Below are 26,349 nucleotides of genomic sequence, written 5' to 3'. Positions count from 1 at the left end.
GGTCATTAGGGTTAATCAGCGACCTGGCTGTAGTATCCAGCCTCAGTGGGCCACTATGGACCTCTAGGTTGTTACTTCTCTGTGTGTGTGACTCAGGAAGATTTTTGCGCAGACGGCATCATTCTAGAGTCCCAGGATCTGCGAGGCTGTGGAGTCACCAGTGTATATTGCGGGTAAGGGGGACGTGCAAGTGGAGTAAAGAAAGATACTCTTGGAGTATTTTGTTGGTTTGCTGGGGCACGTCCCTGGCGATCTCTGGCTCTGGGGCACAGCCTCCTTTCCAGAAGAATCGCTGACACAAAAGGAGCGGGTAGGTGGGTGGGTCGGAGCCCCAAACTGCGCTGTGTTCCAGGGAGGCGGAGGAAGGAGGGCAGTCCCCAGGCAGGAGGGAGGGGAAAGAGGGAGGGAAAGAGGCGAGAGGAGGAGTTTTCCAGCCCGGCCTTGGCGGGCTAGCAGCGCAGCCCCCAGGTCTGCTCGGTCTCCTGCCGCCCCCTGGAAGCGCGCTGCGCTGCGCTGCGCTGCTGAGCCCAGCGAAGCGCCCGCTGGCCATGGGGGTCCCGGTACTCCGGTCCGCGCTGCTCCTTCTGCTCCTGCTGCTTGTCCCGCCGAGCCGCGGCTTTCCAGGTAGGAGCCAGAGGTGGGGCTTTCTCCCCAGCTGGACACCAGGGTCCCCGGATCGGCCGCTGGAACCTTTTACTCCTGATCAGGGAGGTGCGGGGGCCACCCTTTGTTTACTCCCAACTCGTCTGTCATAGCCCCAGGAACTGGGCGACGCGGAGCCGGGCTCGCGCCTGGGCACCTGGAAGGGAGAGCAGCCTCTCGCTTCGCCAGGCGCGGGGTGCCCTCGCGGCGCCCGGAGTCCGAGCCCGAGCTCCCTTTGCTTCCAGGGTTCCAAAGTTCAAATCACACCCTTGGTCGCATACGAGGCTTCGAAGAGAAAGTTTGGCTGCAGGCTTGCTACTTTCTCATCACCCGGCATTTTGCCCCTCACACGGTTGCACACGGCCAGGACTCCGGGCCTGGCTGCTTGCCTGGAAGAAGTCCCTACTCCCTCCCTCTGGAAGTCCCTGGTCTGGGCAGAGAAAGCGATTCCTGTGGACCTCACGGGCGGAGCCTCCCCCGCATCTCTTAACCCCCCCTGCTGGGGATTCCAAGAAAGTCTGCTCCTCTGAGGGAAAGGTGCCAGCTGAGAGTGGTGACATGTGGCATGCACTTGGTTAGCTCCAGGGAAAAGAGGGAGAAGCGCCTAGCTCTACTGGGCAGGGGGTGCGGCTGCTTGTTGAGGGAGGGCGTGGTCTCCAGCATCTAAGGGAATCCTGGGGTTTACTGGGGGCTCTCAGGATGTAGGTAAAATTCTCTTTGGAAATACCCTTTAAAAAGCTCCAGCTAACTTCTTCAACAGTGAGATTCAGGGGAACAGAGCAACTTGCCATGTACCCCTGTGGCCTTGGAATGAAAAGGAAATCCATGCACGGGCTTTTAATTTAGTATTGATGGGAAAGTGGGTGACATGAACTATGAGGCATGTAAATATTTGGCTTTGCATTCATCAACACTGTGGGGTCTGGATGGCACAGGCCTTAATCTCGGTAACTCAGGAGGCTGAGGCAGAAGGATCACAAGTTTGGGACCAGCCTCATCAATTTAGGGAGGCCCTAAGCAACTTAGCAAGACTGTCTCAAAATAAAAAATAAAATGAAAATGAGCTGGGGATGTAGCTCTGTGGTAAAGCACCTCTGAGTTCCCAGCACCAATAAATATTTTAAAAATAAAGTGGGGCCTGAGAAAGAACCTCTCAAATTCTGATAAAATGAGTAAGGGTTCCCAGGTAGATGCTTAGAAGATGTAGGGGATGGCTGCTGGGAATCCTCTGCGTATTCCAAATGAATGAATGTGTAAAACAAATGTGTAGATTAATAAACAGGAACATTTGGGCTCTGAGCTGATGCTTCTAAGTTTTAAGCTTTTTTGTAGGAACTGATGCGGGACAAAGTGGAAAGGTGATCATCCTCAGTGCCAGGCAACTGTGATTCTCATGGTGTGTTGGTGTCCCCACTCCCACCTGCTTTGGCAGGAGTGAGGATAAAATGAACCTTGAGGGGAAGAGGAGGTCAGTAAGTGGACCAGGAGCAGCTTTTGGGGAGATGAGAAGGTGGAACCTTTCACACTGAATTGGGAGGTACCTGTGAGCCACCCTCAGAATCTCAGCTTCTGGCTGAGCCATTCTCAGGCAGGAGTCTCCTCTCCTTTTCAATCAGACCCTAACCCCCCTTGCTCTGCCCTCCCCATTCCTTTCTTTCAGCTTCTACCCTTATATAGTATAGCTTGCTGCCAAGACCCAGCACCCACAAGATCACACATTTGCCAGTTGGGACACTTACTATTCTTTATGTTTTGGGCCTTGCTCCTGGCTTCCCTGGCTCCCTCTGCCAGTCTGCAGGTCCCCTCCACGAGGAGCCACTGTGTTCCTCTTTGTCACCACTTCCATTGATTCCTAACCTGCCCTCTGAGTCTACTCGGACAACAGATGAACTAAAGCCAGCTGGAGCAGCTTGAAATGCACTCCTCTGGGGTATGTTGGGAAATGAGCTCTGCTGGGGCTTTTGAATCCAAAGGAGTAGATTTCAGTCCAAGCCAGAGGTTTGGGAAGGCTGGGAGGGAGAACTCTCCAGACCCATGGGTCCAGAGGCAGATCACATCCATTGAGTTTACCCTAAGTGTGGGTGACAGATTTTAAAGATCACTTCAGAGTGTACATCATGTCTCTAGTAAGAGAGAAAGTAAGCAGTTTTGAATCTGGAACATCTAAAAGAGGGAGGTAGTGATCCAGGGCCTCATCAGCACCCCAATTATGTAACCATCTGAGCTTTTATAGCAAATCTGTCAGAGTGAGAATAAATCATTCCCATTCCCACCCCTGGAAGGTCTCTGGAGTTCTTCCATCTTCGAATTTGATGCAGCTTTTCTGGCTCTCTGATTTATTCTTTGCAGCCTAGCAAAGATGCAGTGTCTACCAAAAAAACACAGGAAGTCTACGGAGATTTCCTAGTAAAATTGTGTGTGTTTTGGGGCTGGGGATGTGGCTCAAGCGGTAGCGCGCTTGCCTGGCATGCATGCGGCCCGGGTTCGATCCTCAGCACCACATACAAACAAGGATGTTGTGTCTGCTGATAACTAAAAATAAATATTAAAAAAATTCTCTCTCAAAAAAAAGAAACTTTAAAAAAATTGTGTGTGTTTGATTGTGTTTGTATGCTTATGAGAGATGATGGAGGGTTTTGTTTTGTTTTGTTTTGTTTTTCTCATACTGGGATTGAACCCAGGGTGCTCTATCACTGAGCTACATCCTCAGCCCTTTTTATTTTTTATTTTTTAGTTAATTAATTAATTAATTAATTTCACTTTTTGGTACCAAGGATTGAATCCAGGGAGTTGAACTTCCTCTTTCCCTCTCTTCCTCCCTTCCCCACTACTCCTCCTCTACTCTACTGGTCTCCCTTCTAGTTGCACATGGCAGGCATCCCCCACCCCCAGTCCCCTGCCACCTTTCTCTTCCTTTTTCGTCTCTAGCTCCCACGTATGAGAGAAAACACGTGATCTTTGACTTTCTGGGTTTGACTTATGCCTTTAACATAATGGTCTCTAGTTCCATCCATTTTCTTACAAATTACATAATTTCATTTTCCTTTATGGATGAGTAAAACTCCATTGTGTATATACACTCCATTTCCTTTATCCACTCCTCTGTTGATGGACACCTAGGCTGGGTCCATAATTTGGCTCTTGTGAATATTGTTGCTGTAAACACGGGTACGAATGTATCACTATAGTATGCTGACTTTTTAATTCTTTAAGATAAATACCAAGGAGTGGTATAGCTGGGTCAAATGGTGGTTCCATTTGGAATCTCTTGGGGAACCTCCATCCTAATTTCCATAATGGTTGTACTAATTTACAATCCCACCAACAGTGTAAAAGTGTTCCTTTTACCCATATCTTCAGCATTTCTTATTGTATGAATTATTATTTTTTATTTTAATTGGTACTAGGGATTGAACCCAGGGGCTCTTAACCACTGAGCCGTATCTCTAACCCTTTTAAAAATATTTTGAGACAGGGTCTGGCTAAGTTGCTTAGGGCCTCGCTAAGTTGCTGAAGCTGGCTTTGAATTCACAATTCTCCTGCCTCAGCCTCCCAAGCCACTGGGATTACAGGCATGCGCCACTGTGCATGTTGCTGAGATGGGAATTTTTTAGATTTTAATTTGTTATATATGACAGCAGAATGCATTATAATTCATATTACACATATAGAGCACAATTTTTCATATCTCTGGTTGTACACAAAGTAGAGTCACACCATTCATGTCTTCATACATGTACTTAGGAATGATGTCCATCTCATTCCACTGTCTTTCCTATCCCCATGCCCCCTCCCTTCCTCTCCCTCCCTATTGCCCTATCTAGAGTTCATCTAATCCTCCCATGCCCACCTCAACCACATATGAATCAGCATCCTTAAATCAAAGAAAACATTCAGCATTTGGTTTTGGGGGATTGGCTAACTTCACTTAGCACTGTATTCTCCAACTCCATCCATTTACCTGCAAATGGCATGATTTTATTCTCTTTTAATGTTGAATAATATTCTATTGTGTGTATATACCACATTTTCTTTATCCATTCATCTACTGATGGGCATCTAGGTTGGTTCCGCAGTTCATCTAATATGAATTGAGCTGCTAAAACATTGATGTGGCTGTGTCCCTGTAGTATGCTGTTTTTAAGTCCTTTGGGTAAAGACTGAGGAGTGGGATAACTGGGTCAAAAGCTATCCCATGGTTCCCTTCCCACTTTACCAAGGATTCTCCATACTGCTTTCCATATTGACTGCTTTCCATATTGGCTGCACCAATTTGCAGTCCCACAAGCAATGTATGAGTGTGCCTTTTTCCCCATATCCTCGCAAACACTTATTGTTGTTTGTGTTCTTTTTTTAATATTTATTTTTTAGTTTTTAGGTGGACACAATATCTTTATTTTACATTTATGTGGTGCCGAGGATCAAACCCAGTGCCTCATGCATGCTAGGCGAGCACTCTACCACTGAGCCATAACCCCAGCCCCATTGTTTGTATTCTTAATAGCTGTCATTCTGACTGGAGTGAGATGAAATCTTAAGAGTAATTTTGATTTGCATTTCTCTAATTGCTAGAGATGTTGAACATTTTTTCATATATTTGTTGACTGATTGTGAGATGGGAATTTTGATTGATTCTATTCCTTACTTACATGTGAGATTTTGGAAATTCACTCCACCTCCATCTGCAGAGCCAAAGATAGGGAATGAGCACTGCAGCCACCTAAGAAAGGCTTTCAGAATATTCTTAGGTGGAGAAAACTGGTAAAGTAGCTTTGCTTCACCAGTGAGAAAAACTGAGCAAGATTTGCAAAACACCAAAGCAAATCGTATCAGCCAAGGCAGTCTTCTGAAATGTCACATTTCGAGATAAGTATTAGGAGCAGAACACCTGGCTCAAGCTATACAATTAAAGTCTCACCAGGAGCAGGCTAGAAATTTCTATTTGGGTTTAAACATGTAATCAGCTGACAAAATTACTCTGCAACAGAAAGGAGATGTGTTAGGGAGTGCAGGCCGTTTTTGTCTGACATTGTATTCACTGATGACACTTTTGGTACAGTACATTGTTGTTACTACTTCTCATTTCACAGATTTGTGAGCTGAATAAGATTCTAGAAACCATCATTAAAGTGCCAACTTGAAACCTTCCCACCTCATCAGTCCTCACACCATAATCAAGGCACAGCCCTTCTCTTTTATATTATTGCTGTAACATTTTCCTTTTGAGTCTCTCACTTGAACTCATTTTTTTTTCCTTTAGCCAGATACTGGTCTTTTAAGAACATTGACTTAGCGCCTTTTTGTTATACATAATATTAAGGTTCATCTGGAAATAATTATACAAGCATGAAATATAATTTGCTCTGATTTAATCCTCAGTACTTCTTACCCTTTCCTCCTCCCTCCCCCTGTTCCCCTTCATCTGAATCTATTCATCTTGTTAATGGGCACCTCGGTTGCTTATGAGCTTGACATTTGTGGATTGAGCTGCCTTGAACATTGATCCCTATAGTATGCTGATTTTGGAACTTTTGGATAAATACCAAGGAGTCGCTAGCCGTGTCATATGGTGGTTCCATTCCTAGCTTTTGAGGAATCTCCATACTGCTGTCCAGAGTGGTTGTGGTAATTTTCAGTCACACCAACAATGTACAAGTGTACCTTGTCCCCCACATTCTTGCCAACACTTATTATTATTTGTATTCTTGATAATTTTAGCACTATTTGGAAACTCAGAGCAGCAGATCCCTGTCCTCTCTCTGTGTGGTTATCTTGAGGTACATAGTTTGCTTCCAGCCTAATTTTTGAGCCCCTCTCCCCTAATTCCTATAACCCAGCAAAAATAGACTACCTGGTCCTTGCAGAACTTGAGTTACATCTCCTTCTTCTTGTCAGACTCTGTTTCCTATACCTGGAATGCCTCCCCCGACTTGCCACTTGTCTGCCCAAATTCTTCCCATTATCCAGCACCCCACCACACACACACATTCTGATGAAACCCTCCCTTTTTCTGTGATGCTGGGGATCAAACATTGATCTTGGTACATGCTAAGCATGTGCTATACAACTGAGTCACACCCCCCAGTCCCCTGAAACCTTTCTTCTTTTTTTTTAAAGAGAGAGAGAGAGAGTTTTAATATTTAATTTTAGTTATTGGCAGACACAACATCTTTGTTTGTATGTGGTGCTGAGGATCAAACCCGGGCCGCACGCATGCCAGGCGAGCGCACTACCACTTGAGCCACATCCCCAGCCCCTGAAACCTTTCTTTTTCTAAATATTTTTATTAATTATTGATGGTCCTTTATTTATTTATTTGTTTATATGTGGTGCTGAGAGTCTAACCCAGTGCCTCACACATGCTAAGCAAGCACTCTACCACTGAGCTACCATCCCAGTCCCCAAAACCTTTCTTTGATCCCTGAAATAAGAAACCTTCTGCTTTTCTTTAAACACCCACAGCTCTTCATGGTTCTCTGGTGGCATTTATCACATATGCCATGCATTATAATAATCTTTGCACTCCTCTTGCTTCTCATAGATTCTGAGCTTTTAAAAGCAGGGCTGTGGTATGTCTTGCCCTTATTTGTATTTCCCACGATGCCTAGCAGTGCTATCTAGTGCCAAGTGGATATTTGTGCTTATTGAATTAACTATACCCTGCAACTCCAGTGTGGGGCTATTAGATGGGAACGAACCTGAAAGAAATGTGTGCAGGTAAACAGGGCCTTGTGCCACCATGAATCTACATAGACACTATGGCTTGCTGTCTACAGAGGTTCCTTTTAAATCCATGAACACTCTGTTTAAGCAATAACTTTCCCTGTTGGGGGCTGTAAGTTGAGAGACTGAGAGCAGCCACAAGCTGGAGTTTGCATTTATTATTTTTGTTGGACGCTTTGCTCCAGGCCTTTCCAAAGTAGTTGAATGGTTTCCTTAGTAAATGCAAATATGTGTGCTACATCAATTCCCCTTTCAGCGAACACAACTGAAATTGGCAATTGAAAGTGAAGAGAGAGTTTAAACAGAAGAAGGTTTACTTTTGCCAGGCTATAGCATCGGATGAAGTTTGTAGCAGCCAAATGATGATTAATATTCAGGCTAAAGATTCACTTCCAAAATAGCAGCGTGAATAATCACCTCTCCCAAGTTCCAGTTTGTAGAGAGATTCTCAAGCCAGCCCCTTAATTCTCAACTGTGAATTGAGTCAATTCTTGACTGCTAACTTTTTTTTCCTGGTACTGGGGATTGAACCCAGGGGTACTTTACCACTGACCTATATTGCCAAATCATTTTATTTTTATTTTGAGGCAGGGTTTTACTAGGTTGCTTAAGGGCATCACTAAATTGCTGAAGCTGGCCTTGAACTTGTGATCATCCTATGCCAGCCTCCTGATTAGCTGATATTACAGGTATGGATCACCACACCTGGCTTGACTGCTAATTTCTGTGGGCCATTTTTGGGGGGAGAAGAATGTGGTCTTTTAATCCTGCTCCTTCTCTGGGTAACTTAAGTTTTGAAATAGAATCAGTTTCTGTCTTCTCTCATGAAACCTGGGCTCTAGTCAGAGATTAAAAGTGGACATAAATGATGAAATAGTTAATATGGTTGCGATTTGAGGATGAAGAAGGTATATAATTTCTTCTCTTTGATATTTACCTGTCTTATGGGAAAGTAGACACAGAGTTATCTCAGTTGGCAAATGTTATAATACAAATGAGTCAGTTGGCCTTAGTGGTACAAAGAAGAGACACACAGGGATGCTCAACCTGGATACTGAAGTTGATGCCAAGAGATGCTGATGCCCAGATGGCAATGATTAAAGGTTCAAGGAAGGTTAAATCATCTGTGGGCTTCCCTAAGAATGTTTTCAAATTGAAATGAAAATCTGTGTGGCTGTCCTTTTTCTAGGGAGAAGGATCTTCCCCAATTGAGAAGCACTTATCACTAGATCATCTTCATGAATTCTATGAAAAAACATGTGCATTTCATGGACACAGAAGTCAACAAAGTCAGATGAAATTACCAGAGTAGGAAAATGTTCAATCAATGAGCAGGTGGCCTTTCCAGTTATAGCCAGCTGTACAGTTTCCAGTTCTCATTTAAAAAGCAGCACCAGCTGGGTAATCCCAGCAGCTCAGGAGGCTGTCAGGAGGATTTTGAGTTCAAAGCCAGCGTCAGCAATTGTGAGGCCCTAAACAACTCAGTGAGATCCTGTCTTTAAATAAAATACAAAATAAGGCTGGGGATGTGGCTCAGTGGTTGAGTGTTTCTGAGTTCAATCCCCAGTACCCCCAAATTAAAAAAAATAATAAAAATAAATAAATAAAAACCAGCACCAAATTGGGAGTGTAGCTCAATGATAGAGTGCATACTTAGCATGTATGAGGCCCTGAGTTCAATCACCAACACCTTAAAAAAAAGGTAATAAATAAATAAATAAATAGCAGTACCCAACAAGACAGATATAATTAGTGATTCTAATTGCTTTCAGGTGTGATCTGGCAACTTATACTTCCCACTCAGGACAATGTCTGGGAGCTGGGGAAGGATCTTGAATCAATATTTGTGGGTTGATTAATTGAAGTAATTGTGAATGGAACCATTCTATTTCAAATATCCCTGCAGAATTTAATGAGAATTTCCAAGATGATACTTCCCAAAGGAAAAGAAATGCAAGATAGCAAAATGTCAGTGGAAATTAACAATGCCCTGAACCAAAGAATCCAACTGGACAGGCAACAAGGCAGGGCAGAGTCAATTGCTGAGACTCTTGGATATCATATCACCCAGGACATTATTCTAAGACATTTAGAAACACCAGGGAATTCTGGGGGTAGGCTTTCCAGACAAAAATTTCAGGGAAAAGCTTGCGCAAGACAAAAGTCATTGGTAGCACTGTTAAACGCCCAAGGTTTCCAGATGATAATTGATTGCACCTGGCTCTTACAGGGAGCATGGCGCACTCTGGCCTCAGAAACCTCTGGAGCACTCATTCCTGAGCTGAATGATTCACTCACCCGTAATCCTTAGCTCATATTGGATGCCTTGTTATGCATTGTTCTCCAGGGAGAAGATAAATGGGTTTGAATATAATGGTTTAGATTATCCCAGAGACTTGAGGTTGTAAATTGCGTATATTGGTTTTAAAACTTTTTTTATGAGTAATAGACAGATCCAAACATAGAAATTGAGGGCAGACTTTCTGCCTTGGCTTTGAAATATCATTGCAATACTTTTTCTGTCCTGCTCTTTTACTGACCTGTAGTATCAGCTTCACGAACCAGTGACTTGTTTTTCCAGCTGTCACTGACTATTTGCAACATCCATCCAGTTGTGCTTCATGAGCACTTTTTCCATGCTAGTTACTCCCCCAGATCCTCTAATGGTTAACCCTGGCCTGCCACTTATGGTGTGGGTGGCTGAGCTGAATGGACCTGCCAATTCCAGACATCCAAGAATGTTCGAAAACACCAGTTAAATTAGGGCCACAGGATGAGAATTGAACCAAGGGTTTGCAGGCATAATGTGGAATGGTGAGGAAGTGGTGGTGTGGCCATGTCCCCCACCTTCAGAAACTTCCCAGAGTGGCCATTCCTTATAGGGACTCTGACAGACATGTTGCCAATGACTCAGCATTTGTCAGGCCAAAGTTACATTTCCTTTCTCTGTCTTCCTTCCTTCCTTCCTTCCTTTCTTTCTTATTGAACCCAGGGTGCTTTACCACTGTGCTATACCCCCCAACCCTTTTTATTTTAATTCGAGACGGGATCTCACTAAGTTGCTCGGCTGTCCTCCAACTTACAGTCCTCCTGCCTCAGCCTCCTGAGTTGTTGGGATTACAGGCGTGCACCACTGGGCCCAGTTTCCAATGTTTTTGATAGCAAACATTGAAATTCTGTTTATACTTAGAGTTTAATTCAGCTTTTCAAGGGGAAAAATTACAGTGTTTCAGTATCAACCACTCATAAATCTGATGCCATATGGGCAGGTTGTAAAGTCTTGTTCCTTTTTTTATCCTCATGACCTAACAGGGAACCTGGTTCCTGGGAGACTCTCCATGGGTATGGGTGGCTTCTGCTGGGGATCATGCCCCTGGCTAGTTCTGAGCCCCTGGGTGGGTGTGTCAGGTCCTGCGTAGATTCCTGTAAAAGTTTCTCTCATCCATACCCAGGCTCTGCTACATGGGTTCCCTAATTCATGGAACTGTGCAGTGTTAGATTAAGAGGATGTCCAAGACAGTAAGATCCTCTGGCCTCAGTGTTTTAGTGAGAAGCCTCTGGTCTCAGTCACTTGAAGGTCACCCAGAGAGTTAGAAGCAGACTGAGCTGTACAGATAGTAGGATCTTCTTGCAGTTCTAGGGGGAAGGCAAAAGGGCGCAGTCTAGTACTTCCTGGAAAAGTATCTGTTGGAGCTAGATTTTACAAGAATAAATCACAGTGCAGCATTAACTGAGCCCCCTGACCAGGGGTCAGCCCAGCATTATTATTTATGTGGACACTTGGCTGCACTCTCGGGTCTTATATCTGAGGCTGCTTGAATGTTTCTCAACAGTTCTGAGAAGTTGCTGCTCCAAAGCCAGACCTTGCTCCCTTTTGAGGACATCAGGGTCCACAAAGCTTTGTTTCTATTCTACTTGCTTTGAGTTCCTCACCTGATTTGTGATGACATCTTAACAGTTTTATTGGGATATAATTCACATACTACACAATTCACTCATTTAAACTGTATGGTTCAATGGTTTTAGTAATTCCTTGAGTTGTATATCCATTACCACAGTGGATTCTAGAACATTTTCATTACCTTGAAAACAAGCACTGTGTCTCTTAGCCTTCACTGCCCATCCCTCATCACCCCTATCTCTAGGCAACCAATAGTCTATTTTCTGTCTCTATAGATTTGTCTGATTTTGACATAATGTTTTCAAGGTTTATCCAAATTGTAACATGCATCAATACTTGATTCCTTCTTATGGTCAAGTATTCCATTCTAAGCCAGGCATGGAGGTGCATATCTGAATTTTCAGCAGCTCAGGAGGCTAAGAAAGGAGGATTGCAAGCTTGAGGCCAGCCTCAGCAAGTTAGTGAGGGGCTCGTCTTTAAATAAATAAATAAATAAGGGTTGGGGATGTGACTCCATGATAAAGCACCCCTGAGTTAAAGCCCCAGCACTGAGAGAGAGAGAGAGAGAGAGAGAGAGAGAGAGAGAGAGAGAGAGAGAGAGAAAACAAACTCCATTCTATGAATATACCACATTTGATTCATACGTTCAGTTAATGGGCATTTGGATTATTTCTACTTTAAGTCTAACAGGAATAACACTTCAATGAAAATTCGTGTACAGGTTTTTATGTGGATATATGTTCTTGTTTCTCTTGGGTATGTACCTAGGAATGGAACTGCTGGGGTTTATGGTAGCTCTAGGTTGACCCGTTTGAGAAACTATTAGACTGTTTTCTAAGAAGTACTAGTCTGCGCCCTTTTACCTTCTCCCTAGAACTGCAAGATGACCCTACTATCTATTCGTTCTCTCCAACCCTTATATTTTCTGTCTTTTTAAAAAATTAAATGAGATCATTTTATCCCAGCTCACTAATAGCTTCCACTCAAGGTTTGAAGATACTTGTATCTTCTCCGCCAACCATGGTGGGATACTGGCAAGAGTCAGCCAGTGGCAATTGCCCCTTCTCACTGCTGAGTTCAGGGACCCTGCTAGCCTATAATGCACCTTTGAGTGAATTAGAAAAGGATTCCCAAGTAGTTCTATGGACACAGGGCTTGGTCAAGAGACAGATTTGGGGCTAGTTAGGAAAATTATGATAGAGGCAGGCCTGGAACTCAAGATTTGGAGAGTGGGAGGGCAAATTAGAGTTGAAACCCTGCTTGCTGTTTTGGTGGGTGTGACAGTGGCTTTTGTGGTGCAGGGACCTCCCTAGACAACCATATTTGCAGTCCTGAATGTCAGTGGTTTGGCCCCAGGCTTTTTGAAGCCTGTGACTATTTATTTATTTATTTGGTTTTGGTACTGGGGATTGAACCCAGGGCTCTTAACCACCGAGCCACATCTCCAGCTCTTTTTAGTTTTTAATTTTGAGATGGGGTCTCACTAAGCTGCTTAGGGGCTCGCTAAATTGCTGAGGCTAGCTTTGAACTCATGATCCTCTGGCCTCAGTCTCCTGAGCTGCTGGGATGATAGGCATGCACCACCACACTCAGCCACCTTGTGACTATTTAAAAAAAGAACAGAATGAAAAGGTGTGCTTGCATGTCAGCAGGATCCTTGTAGCCTTGGGTCACCTGGTACCAAGTCAGAAATGCAGAAGCTCGGGCCCCACCCAAGACCTACTGAATCAGCATCTTCACTTTAACAAAATCCTGCTGATGATTCCTAGACACAGTGAAATGTAAGCAGTACTAGTCTGATGAAGTGAGTTCAACCGTTTGCCAAGACAGGGTGGCTGGCCTGTTTGTAACTGCCACACAATGTCTCACTTCCCTTTCTCTCCCTTTTCCTGTTGGCTTGCCTTCATCATTGAATCCCCTAGACTTCCTTTCCTAAGTTCCCCCACATTCCTGAGATAAGCACATACAGCCTTTAGGTTTCTTCTCCCTTCCCTAACTCAAAAACAAAACAAACCCTTCAGGGGACCTTGACTTCATCCCTTCTAAGTCCTCATGCCAGAGTGCAGCCCTGCCTGGCCTACCCTTCAGCTGGCTCGGTAACAGGGCCCTTTGTAGGGATTTTCCCTGCAGCTAAGATGTTCCTTGTTAACCTCTGCCTATTAACAAAACTAGGCGAGTGTGATCAGGGTTCCTCTGCCTTTCTAACCAGACCCTGTCCCAGAGCTGAGCATTGCCGGAACTGAGCACCCGCCAGAGACAGAAGGACTACATATCTTCATATCAGAAGTCAATGCCAAGGGGGTTAAGGAGGAAGCAGGTCCGTAGAGAATGGGTGACAGTGAAACTAGTGGGGAGGTTGGGAGCACATCCAGCCCTTCACATTAAGCCCCCCAGACTCCACAAATTGGCAAATCAGAAAGAGTGAGCTGCTGCCAACATTTAAAGGAGAACTGTTGCCTTTTGGGGGGATATGGGAAGAATTAGGGTCACCTGGGGAGTCTAATAAAATGAGGTTTCCAGGGCCCCACTTCTGGATTTTAATTTGATAGATCTGGGATAGGGAATAGTAATCTGGGGGGATAGTAATCTGGGGTGGGTGAGGGGTCTACAAATTAGTCCAGGCAGACAAGATTTGTCCTCCATCTGTTTTTCAGTTTTGTTGTTGGGTGTTTTTTTGGAGGGGGGGTACCAGGGACTGAACCCAGAGGTACTTAACCACTGAGACACATATCTAGCCCCCCCCCCTTTTTAAATTTGAGACAGGATCTCGCTAAGTTGCTTATGGCCTTGCTAAATTGATGAGGCTGGCCTCATCATGCAATCCTCCTGCCTCAACCTCCCTACTCTCTGGGATTACCAACATGTGTCACCACACCCAGCTCCTCCTTCTGTTTTTATATGATCAGTTGAGCTAAGAATGGTTTTAAAAATTTTTAAGTGGTTGAAAAACTGGAGGGAAGAAGACTAGTTTGTGGCACATTAAAATTATATAAAATTCAAATTTCCTTGTCATGGGAACACAGCTGTGTTTATTCATTTCAGTATTTGCCTATGGCTACTTGGTGATATAATAGAATTGAGTAGTTTTGACAGAGACCATATGGCCTATAAAGCTACAAAAAAAAAAATCCCTCTTCTTTACAGAAAAATTCTGCCAACCCCTAACCTGAGGCCTTGTTACTGAAAGTGTGATCCCAGAACTGGCTTCACCTGAAAGCTTTAGAGAAATGTAGAATTTTGAACACGAACTCAGACCTATGAAATCAGAATCTACCTTTTAACAGAAGGCCTGAGTGTTTGGAATTGCTTCTTCCCTAACATGCAGCTCAGCTCAGGATTCACGTTGGAGGTTGAGACCAGCATGTTGTAACTCACTTATATAATGTACTGTTAATTTATGGGGCACAGAGCTGGGTGTCTCATTCTTCAGGTTTGAGGCTTTTACCATCTGGAGATCTTAAACCCTCTAGAAACTAGGTCCTTGTTTTATTCTTGCCGATCGTTGGCTAAGACCCAGTGTCCTAATCCAAGCTGCAAAGGGACTGGCTTTTGCTGCCTGCTGACAGATTTCCTTAATGCTGCCTGGATTTCTGGAAACAGGCTGGTCCCTCCACATCTGCTTCCCCTGCTAGAATTCTGATACGTGGTATGGCCCATAGCCCTCCACCGCCTTCTATTCACTTCCGTGAAGCATTGCTTCTCAGAGAGGTTCATAGATATTCTATGGACAGCATGATGCATTATATAAAATTCAAATTTTAGAAGGTTGGGAAATGTTGGATGCTATAAATATTGTCTCCTCCAAAACTCCTGTTAAGTTTCTCTTTCTTTCTTTTCCTTTTTCTTTCTTTCCATTTCCTTTTTCTTTTTCTTTTTTTAAGTGGTACTGGGGATTGAACTCAGAGTCACTTGATCATTGAGCTACATCCCAGCCCCTCCTTTATTCTTTATTTTGAGAGAGGGTCTCACTAAGTTGCTGAGGCTGGCCTTTTGCCTGTGATCCTCCAGCCTCAGTCTCCTGAGTTGCTGGGATTACAGGCATGTGCCACTACGCCCAACTCATGTTGAAATTTGATTGCCTATGTGGTGATGTTGGGAGGTGAGACTTCAAGAGGTGATTAGGTTATTAGGATGGTTTAATGCCTTTCTCATGAGAGTGAGTTCTTGTTCTCACAAGATTGATTAGTCCCTGTTAATAATGGGTTATTATAAAGTGAGGCTACTGTTTTTTTATTTTTATTTTTATTTTTTTTTGTGTGTGTGTGAACACATCCACCCACTTGTCCTTCCTCTCTCCTCACCCTGAGTTATAGCATCATGAGGCCCATACCAGATATGGCTGCCCAGTCTTGAACTTCCCAGGCTCCAGAACCATGAGCCAAAATAAGCCACTTTCCTTTATAAATTGCTGTGTCTCAGATGTACAGTTGTAGCAAGACAAAATGGCTAAAGACACTGGATTAAGTAGGTTTTTTTAATTGTACAATACAACTGCTCATAGTCATTGATATGCTAATGTATCTTGTTACTCTCTGAGACAGGACAAGGAGAAATAACGAAGACCACAATCTCTCTCTTTCTCTCTCTCTCTGTTTCTCCCCGTCTCTCTCTCTCTCTCTCTCTCTCTCTCTCTCTCTCTCTCTCTCTCTCTCTCTCTCTCTCTTTTCGTACCTGGGGATTGAATGCAGGGGTGCTTAGCCACCGAGCCACATCTCCAGCCTTTTTTTTTAAATATTTTTTTTAGTTATTGATAGACCTTTATTTACTTATACACAGTACTAAGAATCAAACCCAGTGCTTCACATATGCCAGGCAAGTGTGCTACTGCTGAGCCCCAGCCCCAGCCCTCCAGGCTTTTTTATTTTTTATTCTGAGACAAGATCTTGCTAAGTTGCTTAGGGTCTCACTTTTGCTGAAGCTGACTTTGAACTTCTGATCCTCCAGCTTCAGCCTCCTGAGCTGCTGGGATTATAGATCTACACTACTGCATCTGGCTGAAAACTACAGAATTCAAAGTACAGTCCCCAGACCAGTAGCAACGTGGGAACATATTAGATATAAAATGTCCAGGCCTCACCCCAGAGGTACTGAACCAGAAGTAGGGCATAGGGGAACTTGGACCCAGAAATCTGTGTTGTAATCAATCCCCTAAATGATTCTGATGTACACTCAAGTATGAGAACCATTGGTGTAGACATTTCCACATCATTTTCTCAGAGTATCTCATTAGACTAATGTTTTGTGTTTATTGTTTTTAATGAGAACTGTATTTTTAATTTCAGAAGAGAACATTTGGGAACATGACATTGAATTTATCAAAGTATTTAGTGGTGGCAATGACTACTGTGTGCTCAAAGGGGGGCAATCTTTGGGTAGAATCATCTGTCCTACATCTGTCCCTCCAAGCAGTTTCTGTGCATACTTGCTGAAGAAAAGTTTCCTCAAGTTGAAAGCCACTAGCCTTTGTTGCAAACATATGTTCTTTAAAATGTGTTTTTGTGTATTAAAATATGAAGAAAGCTGGGGAAGAGCCCTTAGGATATTTCCCTCTTCTCCTCTGCACATTTCTTCCTTTCAGAATACTCTCCTCTCCTCTGAAAATTTCCTCACCCAAATCCCAGACTCATCTTTCTAGGCCAGCCAAGTCCAAATGGCTTTTTGCTGCTATCTTAGCTCACAGTGAGTAACCTTCTTTCTGTGGGAAAGCCCCTGGAGGTATTTATTTATTACTTATTTATTGGCACCAGGGATTGAACCCAGGGGCATTTAACCACTGAGCCACATCCCTTTTAGTTTTTATTTAGAAGCAGGGTCTCACTGAGTTACTAAGGGCCTTGCTAAGTTGTGAGGCTGGCCTCAAACTTGTGTTCCTCCTGCTTCAGCCTCCCAAGCTGCTAGGATTACTGTCCTGAGCCACTGCACCCAGCTTCTGGAAGCATTTAGATTAGAGGTTATGGCTCTCAGCACAGGGGAACTGCTCTTTAATTCTCAGACTTCGTCTCACTACCTCTCATTCCAGAACTTGTCCTTTGCCATTTTTCTCAGGGCTACAGTTGACACAACCTTGGGCCTGCATGTGAACACTTTTCCTTGTTTGCTCTCAGGTTTGTAACTGCTGTGTTGTCACTTAGTTTGAAAGTCTTGGTGACGCTGAGTGTTACAGGTGAGGTAGGAGGAACCACTAAGTTATTCTACCTCCATTATGAGTTGGTGGCTGAGGGCCACAGAGGGGAATGAGGGATGAGAAAACCACCCAGACCTAGATATTCAACAGAAATAGATGAGGCAACTCACAGCCTCCATTTTAACATTTCATTTGGGGAAGAAAACAGAACTCTTATGTTATAGTTTACTTTTCTTGGCCCTGTGATCTGAATAGTTCTGCTTATCTTTAAAATGGTTCATTTGAGTTGGGTGCAGCAGCACATACCTCTTAATCCCAGTGAGTTGGGAGATTGAGACAGGAGGATTGCAAGTCCAAGGCCAGTTGGGCAATTTAGTGAGACCTTGTCTTAAAATAAATAAAAAGGGCTTGGAATGGAGCTTAGTGATAGAGCAAAGCTGGGTTCAGTCCCCAGTACTTCAAAAATAAAATAAAATAGCCCTTTTGATGTTTCAGGCAAGCTGGAACTCCCTTTGATGAATGTGCTTTAGTAGTGCTTTTAAAAAATTATAAAAATAGAACATGCTCAGTGTGAAAATATTCAGAGGCATAAAAAGTTAATGTGATGGATTCAAACTAAAAAGTTTCTTCTGAGCAAAAGAAACAATCTGTGAGGTGATTAGAGTGCCTGCATCTTAGGAGCAAATTTTTACCCTTCACACATCAGATAGTCAATTAATCTCTCGGGTAAATAAAGAACTCAAAAAGCTAAACACCAAAAAAACCCAAATAACCCAATCAATAAGTGGGCCAAGGACCTGAACAGACACTTCTTAGAAGATGATATACAATCAATTAACAAATATATGAAAAACTTCTCATCATCTCTAGCAATTAGAGAAATGCAAATCAAAACTATTCTAAGATATCATCTCACTCCAATCAGAATGGCAGCTATTATGCATACAAACAACAATAAGTGTTGGCGAGGATGTTGGGACTGCAAATTGGTGCAGCCAATCTGGAAAGCAGTATGGAGATTCCTTGGAAATCTGGGAATGGAACCACCATTTGACCCAGCTATTCCTCTCCTTGGTCTATACCCAAAGGACTTAAAAACAGCATAGTACAGGGACACAGCCACATCAGTGTTTATACCAGCACAATTCACAATAGCTAAACTGTGGAACCAACCTAGATGCCCTACAGTAGATGAATGGATAAAGAAAATGTGGTACATGTACATAATGGAATATTACTCAGCAATAAAAGAGAATAAAATCATGGCATTTGCAGGTAAATGGATGGAGTTAGAGAAGATAATGCTAAGTGAAGTTAGCCAATCCCAAAAAAACAAATGCTGAATGTTTTCTCTAATAAGGAGACAGATGCATAGTGGGGTAGGGAGGGGGAGCATGGGAGGAATAGATGAACTCTAGATAGGGCAGAGGGGTGGGTGGGGAAGGGAGGGGGTTAGAAATGATGGTGGAATGAGATGATCATTATTATCCAAAGTACAGGTATGAAGACAGGAAATGGTGTGAATATAATTTGTATACAACCAGAGATATGAAAATTGTGCTCTATATGTGTAATATGAATTGTAATGCATTCTGCTGTCATATATTAAATAAATCAATTTAAAAAATGATAGGAAAAAAGTTAAAGGCAGGCCCACCCCTCATTTTTCTCCTGACTCTATTCTCTTTTTTGGAAGTTGCCACTATTAGTCATTTGATATAAATGTCAAGATATTTTTCTATATGTGTGATTTTAATTTTAATTTAATTTATTTATTTGGTACTGGGAACTGAACCCAAGGTGCTTAACCCCAGCTCTTTTTATTTATTTATTTATTTATTATTTTGAGACAGGATCTCATTAAGTTGCTTAGAGCTTCACTAACTTGCTGAGGCTGGCCTCCAACTAGCGATCCTCCCGTCTCAGTCTCCCAAATTGCTGGGATTACAGGCATGTGCTACCATGCCTGGTGATGTGTATGATTTTTAAAGAAATAACAAGTGGAAAGGTATGTGTTTCCACATGCAGCAACAATGATGAATCTCACACACATATAGTTCAGTGGAAGAATCCAGACATAAAAAAATACACATGACACTTCCATTTAGTTGAAGTTCAAGACCAATATGGAAAACTAGTTCATAATGTTAGAAGTCAAAATAGCAGTTGTCTTGGGGGGAGGGGCCACAAGGAGAACTTCTAGAGTGCTGGAAGAGTCCTATATCTTTTTTTTTTTTTTTATACCAGGGATTGAACTCAGGGGCACTTGACCACTGAGCCCCATCCCCAGCCCTTTTTTGTATTTTATTTAGAGACAGGGTTTCTCTGAGTTGCTTAGAGCCTTGCTGTTGCTGAGGATGGCTTTGAACTCACGATCCTCCTGCCTCAGCCTCCCCAGCCACTGGGATTACAGGCATGTGCCACGGCACCCTGCTAGAAGTTTCCTATATAAAAACACATTGAGGCTGGGGTTGTGGCTCACTGGTAGAGCGCTCGGCTAGCACATGCGAGGCCCTGGGTTCGATCCTCAGCACCACATAAAAATAAATAAATAAAGGTATTGTGTCCAACTACTAAAAAATAAATACTTTAAAAAAACACACATTGAGCTATATACGCTTAAGATGTTTGCACTGAACTGTATATGCTTAACTATACTATAGAGAAAAAAGATGAGCAGGGGATGTAGCTCAGTGGTAGAGAACTTGCCTGGCATGCATGAGGCCCAGGGGTCCCTCCCCAGCAACACACACACATACATACGTGCCCAAAAATATTTGCAAAAATATGCGTGGACAAGGCATAAATGGGCTTAAGAAAGTTCTGCAACTTCCATGCCATCACCAGTCTTCCAGGGGACATTTGGAAATATGTGGTGGTGATTTTGGTTACCACAATGATGGGAGAAGGGCCCTCCTGGCATTTAGTGGGCACAGGCTAAGGGTGCTGAACACCTTAAAATGTGTGAGAAAGACCTGCACAATGAAGACCTGGCCCCCTCAAAATGCCCTTAACACACATTGATTTTTAATATTCAGAGTGTTCTGCTGTACAGATGTTCATAACAGAGGTATACCTTTCAAGTAGTTTTGTCTAGATCTTTGCTCTGTCGTTGTTTAAATGGAGATGAAGCCTCAAGAGCTCATGTAGATGAGTGGATTCTTGATTTGCTTTTGCCTTCTGAATAGAAATGTGAAAAAGTGAAATCACCTCATTTGTCAGGAAAGAGAGACAATTCGACAGTCCTCAAATGTGAAGATGGTACAAAAGAGAGCTCTTTTCTAGTTCAGCATCTCCCTCCCATATCTTGGCTCTCAGGGGCCACCATCCTCCACTTTGGCCTGAGGTCCTCCTGCTGAAGGCCCTGCGGCATGTTCCCTTCCTTTCTGGAATTTTCAGTACATCCCAGGTGATCTCTGTGGAGGACAGTTCGGACTTTTGAGGACCATATGCCACATCACAAAATTGCTTTTGTTCTGCTATCTAGTTTTATTTCAAAGGCAAATCCTCTTTTTTGTCTGTGTTGAATGAGGACAGTCAAACTCCAAGTCTTTGGAGATGCCCCATAGTGGGAACACGAATTAGCATTTGTTGGGGACCCCTGCTTTGAACTGACCTTCTCAGATTGATATGACTTTTTAAGTGTGTGTAGTCCTGGGGATTGAACCTCAGAGGCACCCACCACTGAGCTATGTCCCCAACCCTTTTATTTATTTTATTTTACTTTGGGACAGAGTCTCAGTAAGTTGCTGAGGCTGACCTTGAATTTGTGATCCTCCTGCCTCAGCCTCCTGAGTAACTGGGATTAGAGTCATGAGCCCCCACATGCAGCTAGATACCTGTCTTTTTCCTGTTTTCTCAGCTCTATCCAATGAGTAGGGACATACTTTAGCCCTTCATAATATTAAAGGATAGAAGGAGACTAAATTGGAAAAATATTCTTTTTCCTTTGGACCAGAATAATGCTTTCATTTTAGCCTTTTAACTTTTTTTTGTTAGCTCTGTAAAATATGGCCACAATTAACATTTCACAAGCTACATGCTGCCTTCATTTTCTTTGCTAATTAAAGGCAGAGTGCCTGTGGACTGTGGGTGCCATCCACTCTGCCTAGAGTCTTCCTTTTAAGCTCTTGTGCAGAAGAGTTGGGGTAGAGGGTTGTCTTAGATGAAGCAGCTATGGAGGCAAACTGACCCTGAGAGCTCATTTCTGACAGGAATCAACAGCCCACTCTACTGCCATATTTCTCTGGAGGAAATCAAGTTAAAAATAGATATTTAAGAGTATCCTTAATGGAGAAAGAAGTCACATTGTTGTAGGGACAAACGAGGCAAGGCACCGAAAGATAGCAGGAAACAGTTTTATTTGGCGGTAGCCAGGTTCAGAGGGTACAGCCTTTGCTGTAATCAATCAATCCCCTGAACCCCAGGTTCAGGGAGTTTCAGAGTTTTATACCCAGCATGTAAGGGGAGGGGCTCAGAAGTTCACAGTCTGCAGAAGTTCACATAAAAGCAGCTTTTTCTTTCACTGTTCTGGGCAAGTTAACTCTTTAAGTGTCGCGACCCCTTGCCCGCAAGGAAGATGCAACTCGGGAATCTTCTTTCAACAGTTTATTCAGGCCCTTGATATTTCTTCTTCTCTCTCTCTGATGCCCCTCCCAGCCTTAATAAAGCATCCCAAGCCCCAATGCAAAGCTGCCGCGTGGAGCTTTCTCACAGGGTGGTGAAAAATCATGTGCCAACTCTCCCAGATAAGGAGTTGTTTGTCACAGACCACAGTGGAGCCAGCGTCATCTTGTAATGGCGACCATAGTCTGCAGAAACGGCAGAAGCGGCTCACCACATTTAAGGACAACACCTGAAAAGGGGAGAGCCTCTTCTCCCCTTTATTTCTTCCCCCTGCCAGCTGTTACCATGGAGCCCAATTTGTAACTTATCTTAAAAAGGTAGACATCTCTGTGAAGCCCAGCTCAAGGCCAGAGGCCTTGTTTCCACATTTCTTCAAAGTACTATACTGGATTCGTTTGTGAAAAACTAGTAAGGGAGTGTCCAGCACCTGGAGTGCTGGTATCTTCTCGGCCAGTGGCCAAGTAAACAGGGTGACATGAAAATAGGAAGTTTATCTACAATGGACTCTTTTGCTGACAGTCCTAAAATCAGCCATGGTGAAGAGGGCTTTTCTGTGGAGAAAGGGGGTGCCACTTCAACATAAGGGTAGTGGTTGGCTGTAAGAGAGGGAAGAGGAGTCCCCAGTAAGGTGACCCACAGCAATGGTCCAGTAAGAAGTGACCACATTGTCTTTCCTTCCTTCTCTATTTCTCTTCTCCAATCCATCACTGTGTTCCTGGGCTCACCTCCCAAATGAACTACTGTACCTTATCTTAGGGCCTGCTTTGGGGGGAGCTCACATAGATAATGACTAAACTGGAACTTAACTCAAAAATTTGGTTTCCCATTTGAAGTTCTTTCTACTGATAAATTGGTTCTTTCTGAGTAGAGCTATCTGGGTTGGTCAGTGAACTATAAGAGGAGCTTCTATGATGTAAACTTGGAAATTGTTTTACTTATGTAGTGTTTTACTTATGTATTGTAAGAAACTACCCCAAAACTTTGTGATTTAAATAAGCAACTACATATTTGCTCACGATTCCATAGTTTGGGCAGGGCTCTGTGGCAACAGCTCATTTCTGATCCACGTGATATCCTTGGTGAGGGTGGCTCATTTGGGGCTACAGGATCCAAGATGGCTCCACTCACATGTTTGGCATTTCATCTGCAATGACTGAATGGCTGAGATGGCCAGGCCTCTCTCTCCAAGTTTTTGTAGTCTCCATTGTCTATATTTTCTATATCTGTCCATGTTGTCTTTCTGTCCATTAGGGTAAATGGGCATCTTTCCATGAAGCTACCTTCCCAGCGGATGAAAACCAAAGCTGCCCAAATGCTTAAGGCATAAACCCAGAACTGTCACAACATTACTCCTCTCAAATCTATTATTTAAAGCAAATCACAAGGTAGGCCCAGATTTGGGCTGGGGGTGGTAATTCAGATTCTGCTCTTCGTGGGAGGAGTGGTTTGCATGTGCAAAGTAGCAGGAAATGATCCACTCCAGGGCTGATTTGGGAGGACATATTAGACATATGAGTTTAATTTCCTAGAATGTTTTCTGGATGCATTCTGAGTAAATGTTGGACCCCTGGCTAGCTATTCAAGTGTATTAGGCAATTTATCTATGGAATGTGGCATGCCCATGTTCGTTGAAAGTCCATAGAATTGAGGCAATCTACAGCCTTGGAAATGTCTGAGGTTCATTTCCCATTGTTTTCTGGTATTGGTGCCTCCTCTCTTCCCCACTCCCTGACTTCTCTGTCATCCTTAATCAAAAGCAAATACTCTATTAAATGAAAATTAACTCAAAATTGATCATAGACCTAAATATAAAACCTATAAGTATAAAACTTCTGGAGGATAACATGAGAGAGAACCTTTGTGAACTTAAGATAGGCAAAGATTTCTTAGATATGACATCAAAAACTCGGTCTGTGGAATGTATAATTGATAAATTGTACTTTATCCAAATTTAAAACTTTTGCTCTTTAAAATATACTCTTAAAGGGCTGGGGTGGTGGCTTAGTGGTAGCACACTTGCCTGGCATGTGTGAGACACTGGGTTCAATTCTCAGCACTTCATATAAATAAATAATATAAAGGTCTATCAATAACTAAAAATTTTTTTAAAAAATATACTGTTAAGAGAATGAAAAGACAAACCACAGACTGGAGAAAATATTTGCAAATGAAATATCTGATAAAGGACTTTTTCCAGAATATATTATAAAGAACTCTCTAAAGTCAATTACAAGAAAATAAGTAATCCAATTTTTAAGGCAGGCAAAAATGGTTGGACAGACATTTAAACCAAAGAAGACACATGGCAAGATGCTCACCATTGTTATCCACCTGCTAGCTGGATGAACTTGGCCATCTTCTCTTTTCATCTACCAAATATGAACAAAGCCACCTGCTCTCCTAGGGAGGTGATTTGTAATGTACAGTGCAAATATAAGTTATGACTATTACTCCCCCCTCCAAAGCAAGTTACACACATTTATGATCCTCTGAGAGGGCTGACTAGCCATTTTCTCTGTTTCTCTTACTGGACTTTATGTGACACACATCCACAAATTGCTAGCCATGACCACTGGCCACTAGCAATTTGAGGCAGATCATTTACGGTAAGTTCAAGTGAACGTGGGTGTCTCCCATCATGCTTTTCCAAGCTAGTCTGGTTGTTAGGGCTCCCTTAAAAATCTCCCACTGCCTACTTTCTGCCCTCAAGTATCCTAATGTCCTTTCATTTCAAGGAACTTGCATCATTTGGGTTCCATAACAAAGGGCTTTAGTGTTCTTGGTACTACTGATACATAAGAGATTTGCTTTGACCTTGATTTTTTCTTTGAATTCATTTGTAATCAGTGGTAAAGCCTGAGATATTTTATATTTTCATGTTATTTTTCTTTAGGACTTAATGTTAAATTCAATGTTGAGTGTTTAATAAGAATACCGAATATGTGAAGAGTAAGTAACAGAATATTTTTCATCTAGTTTCTAAATTTGGAACCAGAAACTTGGATGAACATCTGCAATGTCCCAAATAATTTTCCATTTCTGTGAATCCTAAAGGCTCCTCTTCATGTATTTAACATTCCTGAAATTATTGGAATCAAAAAATGTGAGGAGAACCCACAGGGGTTTTAAAAAAACAGCTTTATACTTGAGGTATACTTGGCATGTAATAAACTCCATGAAATTATCTTTATAACTTTTTCAAAAATTAATTGGCAGTATTTTGGGTAGATCTGTTTCTTGTTCTTTATTCTGATCCATTGATCCATGTACCCAGCCTCTTGCCAACACCAATAATGTCATGATCATTGTAGCTTTGTAATAAGTCTTAAAACTAGACAGTGTGATTCTTCCAACTTTATTTTTTTTCCCAGAATTGTTTTAGTTATAAATTCCATATAAATTTTAGAGTTGGGTTTGTCTATATCTTCAAAATATTCCTGCTTAGATTCTTTTTTAAAAATAAATGCCATTTACATGCTTAAGTACTTTTAAAAAAATACCTTTGTTTTATTCATTTATTTATTTTTTTGTGGTGCAGAGGATTGAACCCAGTGCCTCACATGTGCTAAGAAAGGGTTTTACTGCTAAGCCACAATCCCAGCACCCCCACCAGTCCCGCTCAGTTTCTGATTGTAATTATTTTAAATCTATTGGTAAATGTGGAGAAAATTGATGTTTTTACTATTTAAATCTTCCAACCCATGAACACAGTATAGCTCTCCATTTATTTAGGTCTTATTTGATTTCTTTTATCAACATTTTGTAGTTTTTGGTGTACATACCCAGTACATGTTTTGTTAGATTTATGACTATTATGTTTTCTGGCACTATTAGAAGTGTGTGTGTGTGTGTGTGTGTGTGTGTGTGTGTGTGAGTGCGCGCACATGCAAAATCCACTCTACTGGTTCATTGCTAGCATATAGAAATTAGTTGATTTTCATGGTTTGACTTCTTAACTTTTCATTCCAGTTGTTATTTTGTACATTCTTTAGGATTTTATGCATAGACAATCATGTCTTGCATAAGTAAGGACAGGATTATTTATTCCTTTGCAATCTTTATGTCTTTTTTTTCTTATGTTATCATGCTGGCTGGGACTACCAGTATAATGCTAAATAGGAGTAGGGAAAGTGGTTGTCATTGTGTTATTCCCATTCTTAGGGGGAAAGCACCTTAGTCTTTCACCATGAAGTATTATACCAATTTTAGGTTTTCTATAGATCCCTTTCATCAGGTGAGAAGTCCTCTATGTTTTTATCATTTTGGCTGGATATTACATTTTATAAAATGCTTTTCCTGTACCAATTGATATGGTCATGTGAATTTGCTTGTT

At 42.4% G+C, this 26,349-nt stretch overlaps 1 protein-coding gene across 2 annotated transcripts in view; it reads left to right on the top strand.

The window, feature by feature from the left end:
- Window positions 1-419: 419 nt before the first annotated feature.
- Srpx (sushi repeat containing protein X-linked) overlaps window positions 420-26,349 on the top strand; it is a 96,691-nt gene continuing 70,761 nt past the window's right edge. For both annotated transcript variants that reach the window (XM_046465065.2, XM_046465064.2), the window contains exon 1: window positions 420-624. In XM_046465065.2, coding sequence (XP_046321021.1) covers window positions 549-624 — 76 coding nt within the window. In that variant the 5' untranslated portion in view covers window positions 420-548. The remainder of the gene's footprint in view (window positions 625-26,349) is intronic.

The sequence above is a fragment of the Marmota monax genome, unplaced genomic scaffold (genome assembly GCF_021218885.2).
Source record: "Marmota monax isolate L192 unplaced genomic scaffold, Marmota_monax_Labrador192_F-V1.1 WCK01_AAM20220418_F8-fsc00158, whole genome shotgun sequence".
NCBI classification, from domain to species: domain Eukaryota; kingdom Metazoa; phylum Chordata; class Mammalia; order Rodentia; family Sciuridae; genus Marmota; species Marmota monax.
Note: the sequence above shows the minus strand (reverse complement) of the source record. Positions and strands in the feature narration are given on the sequence as shown.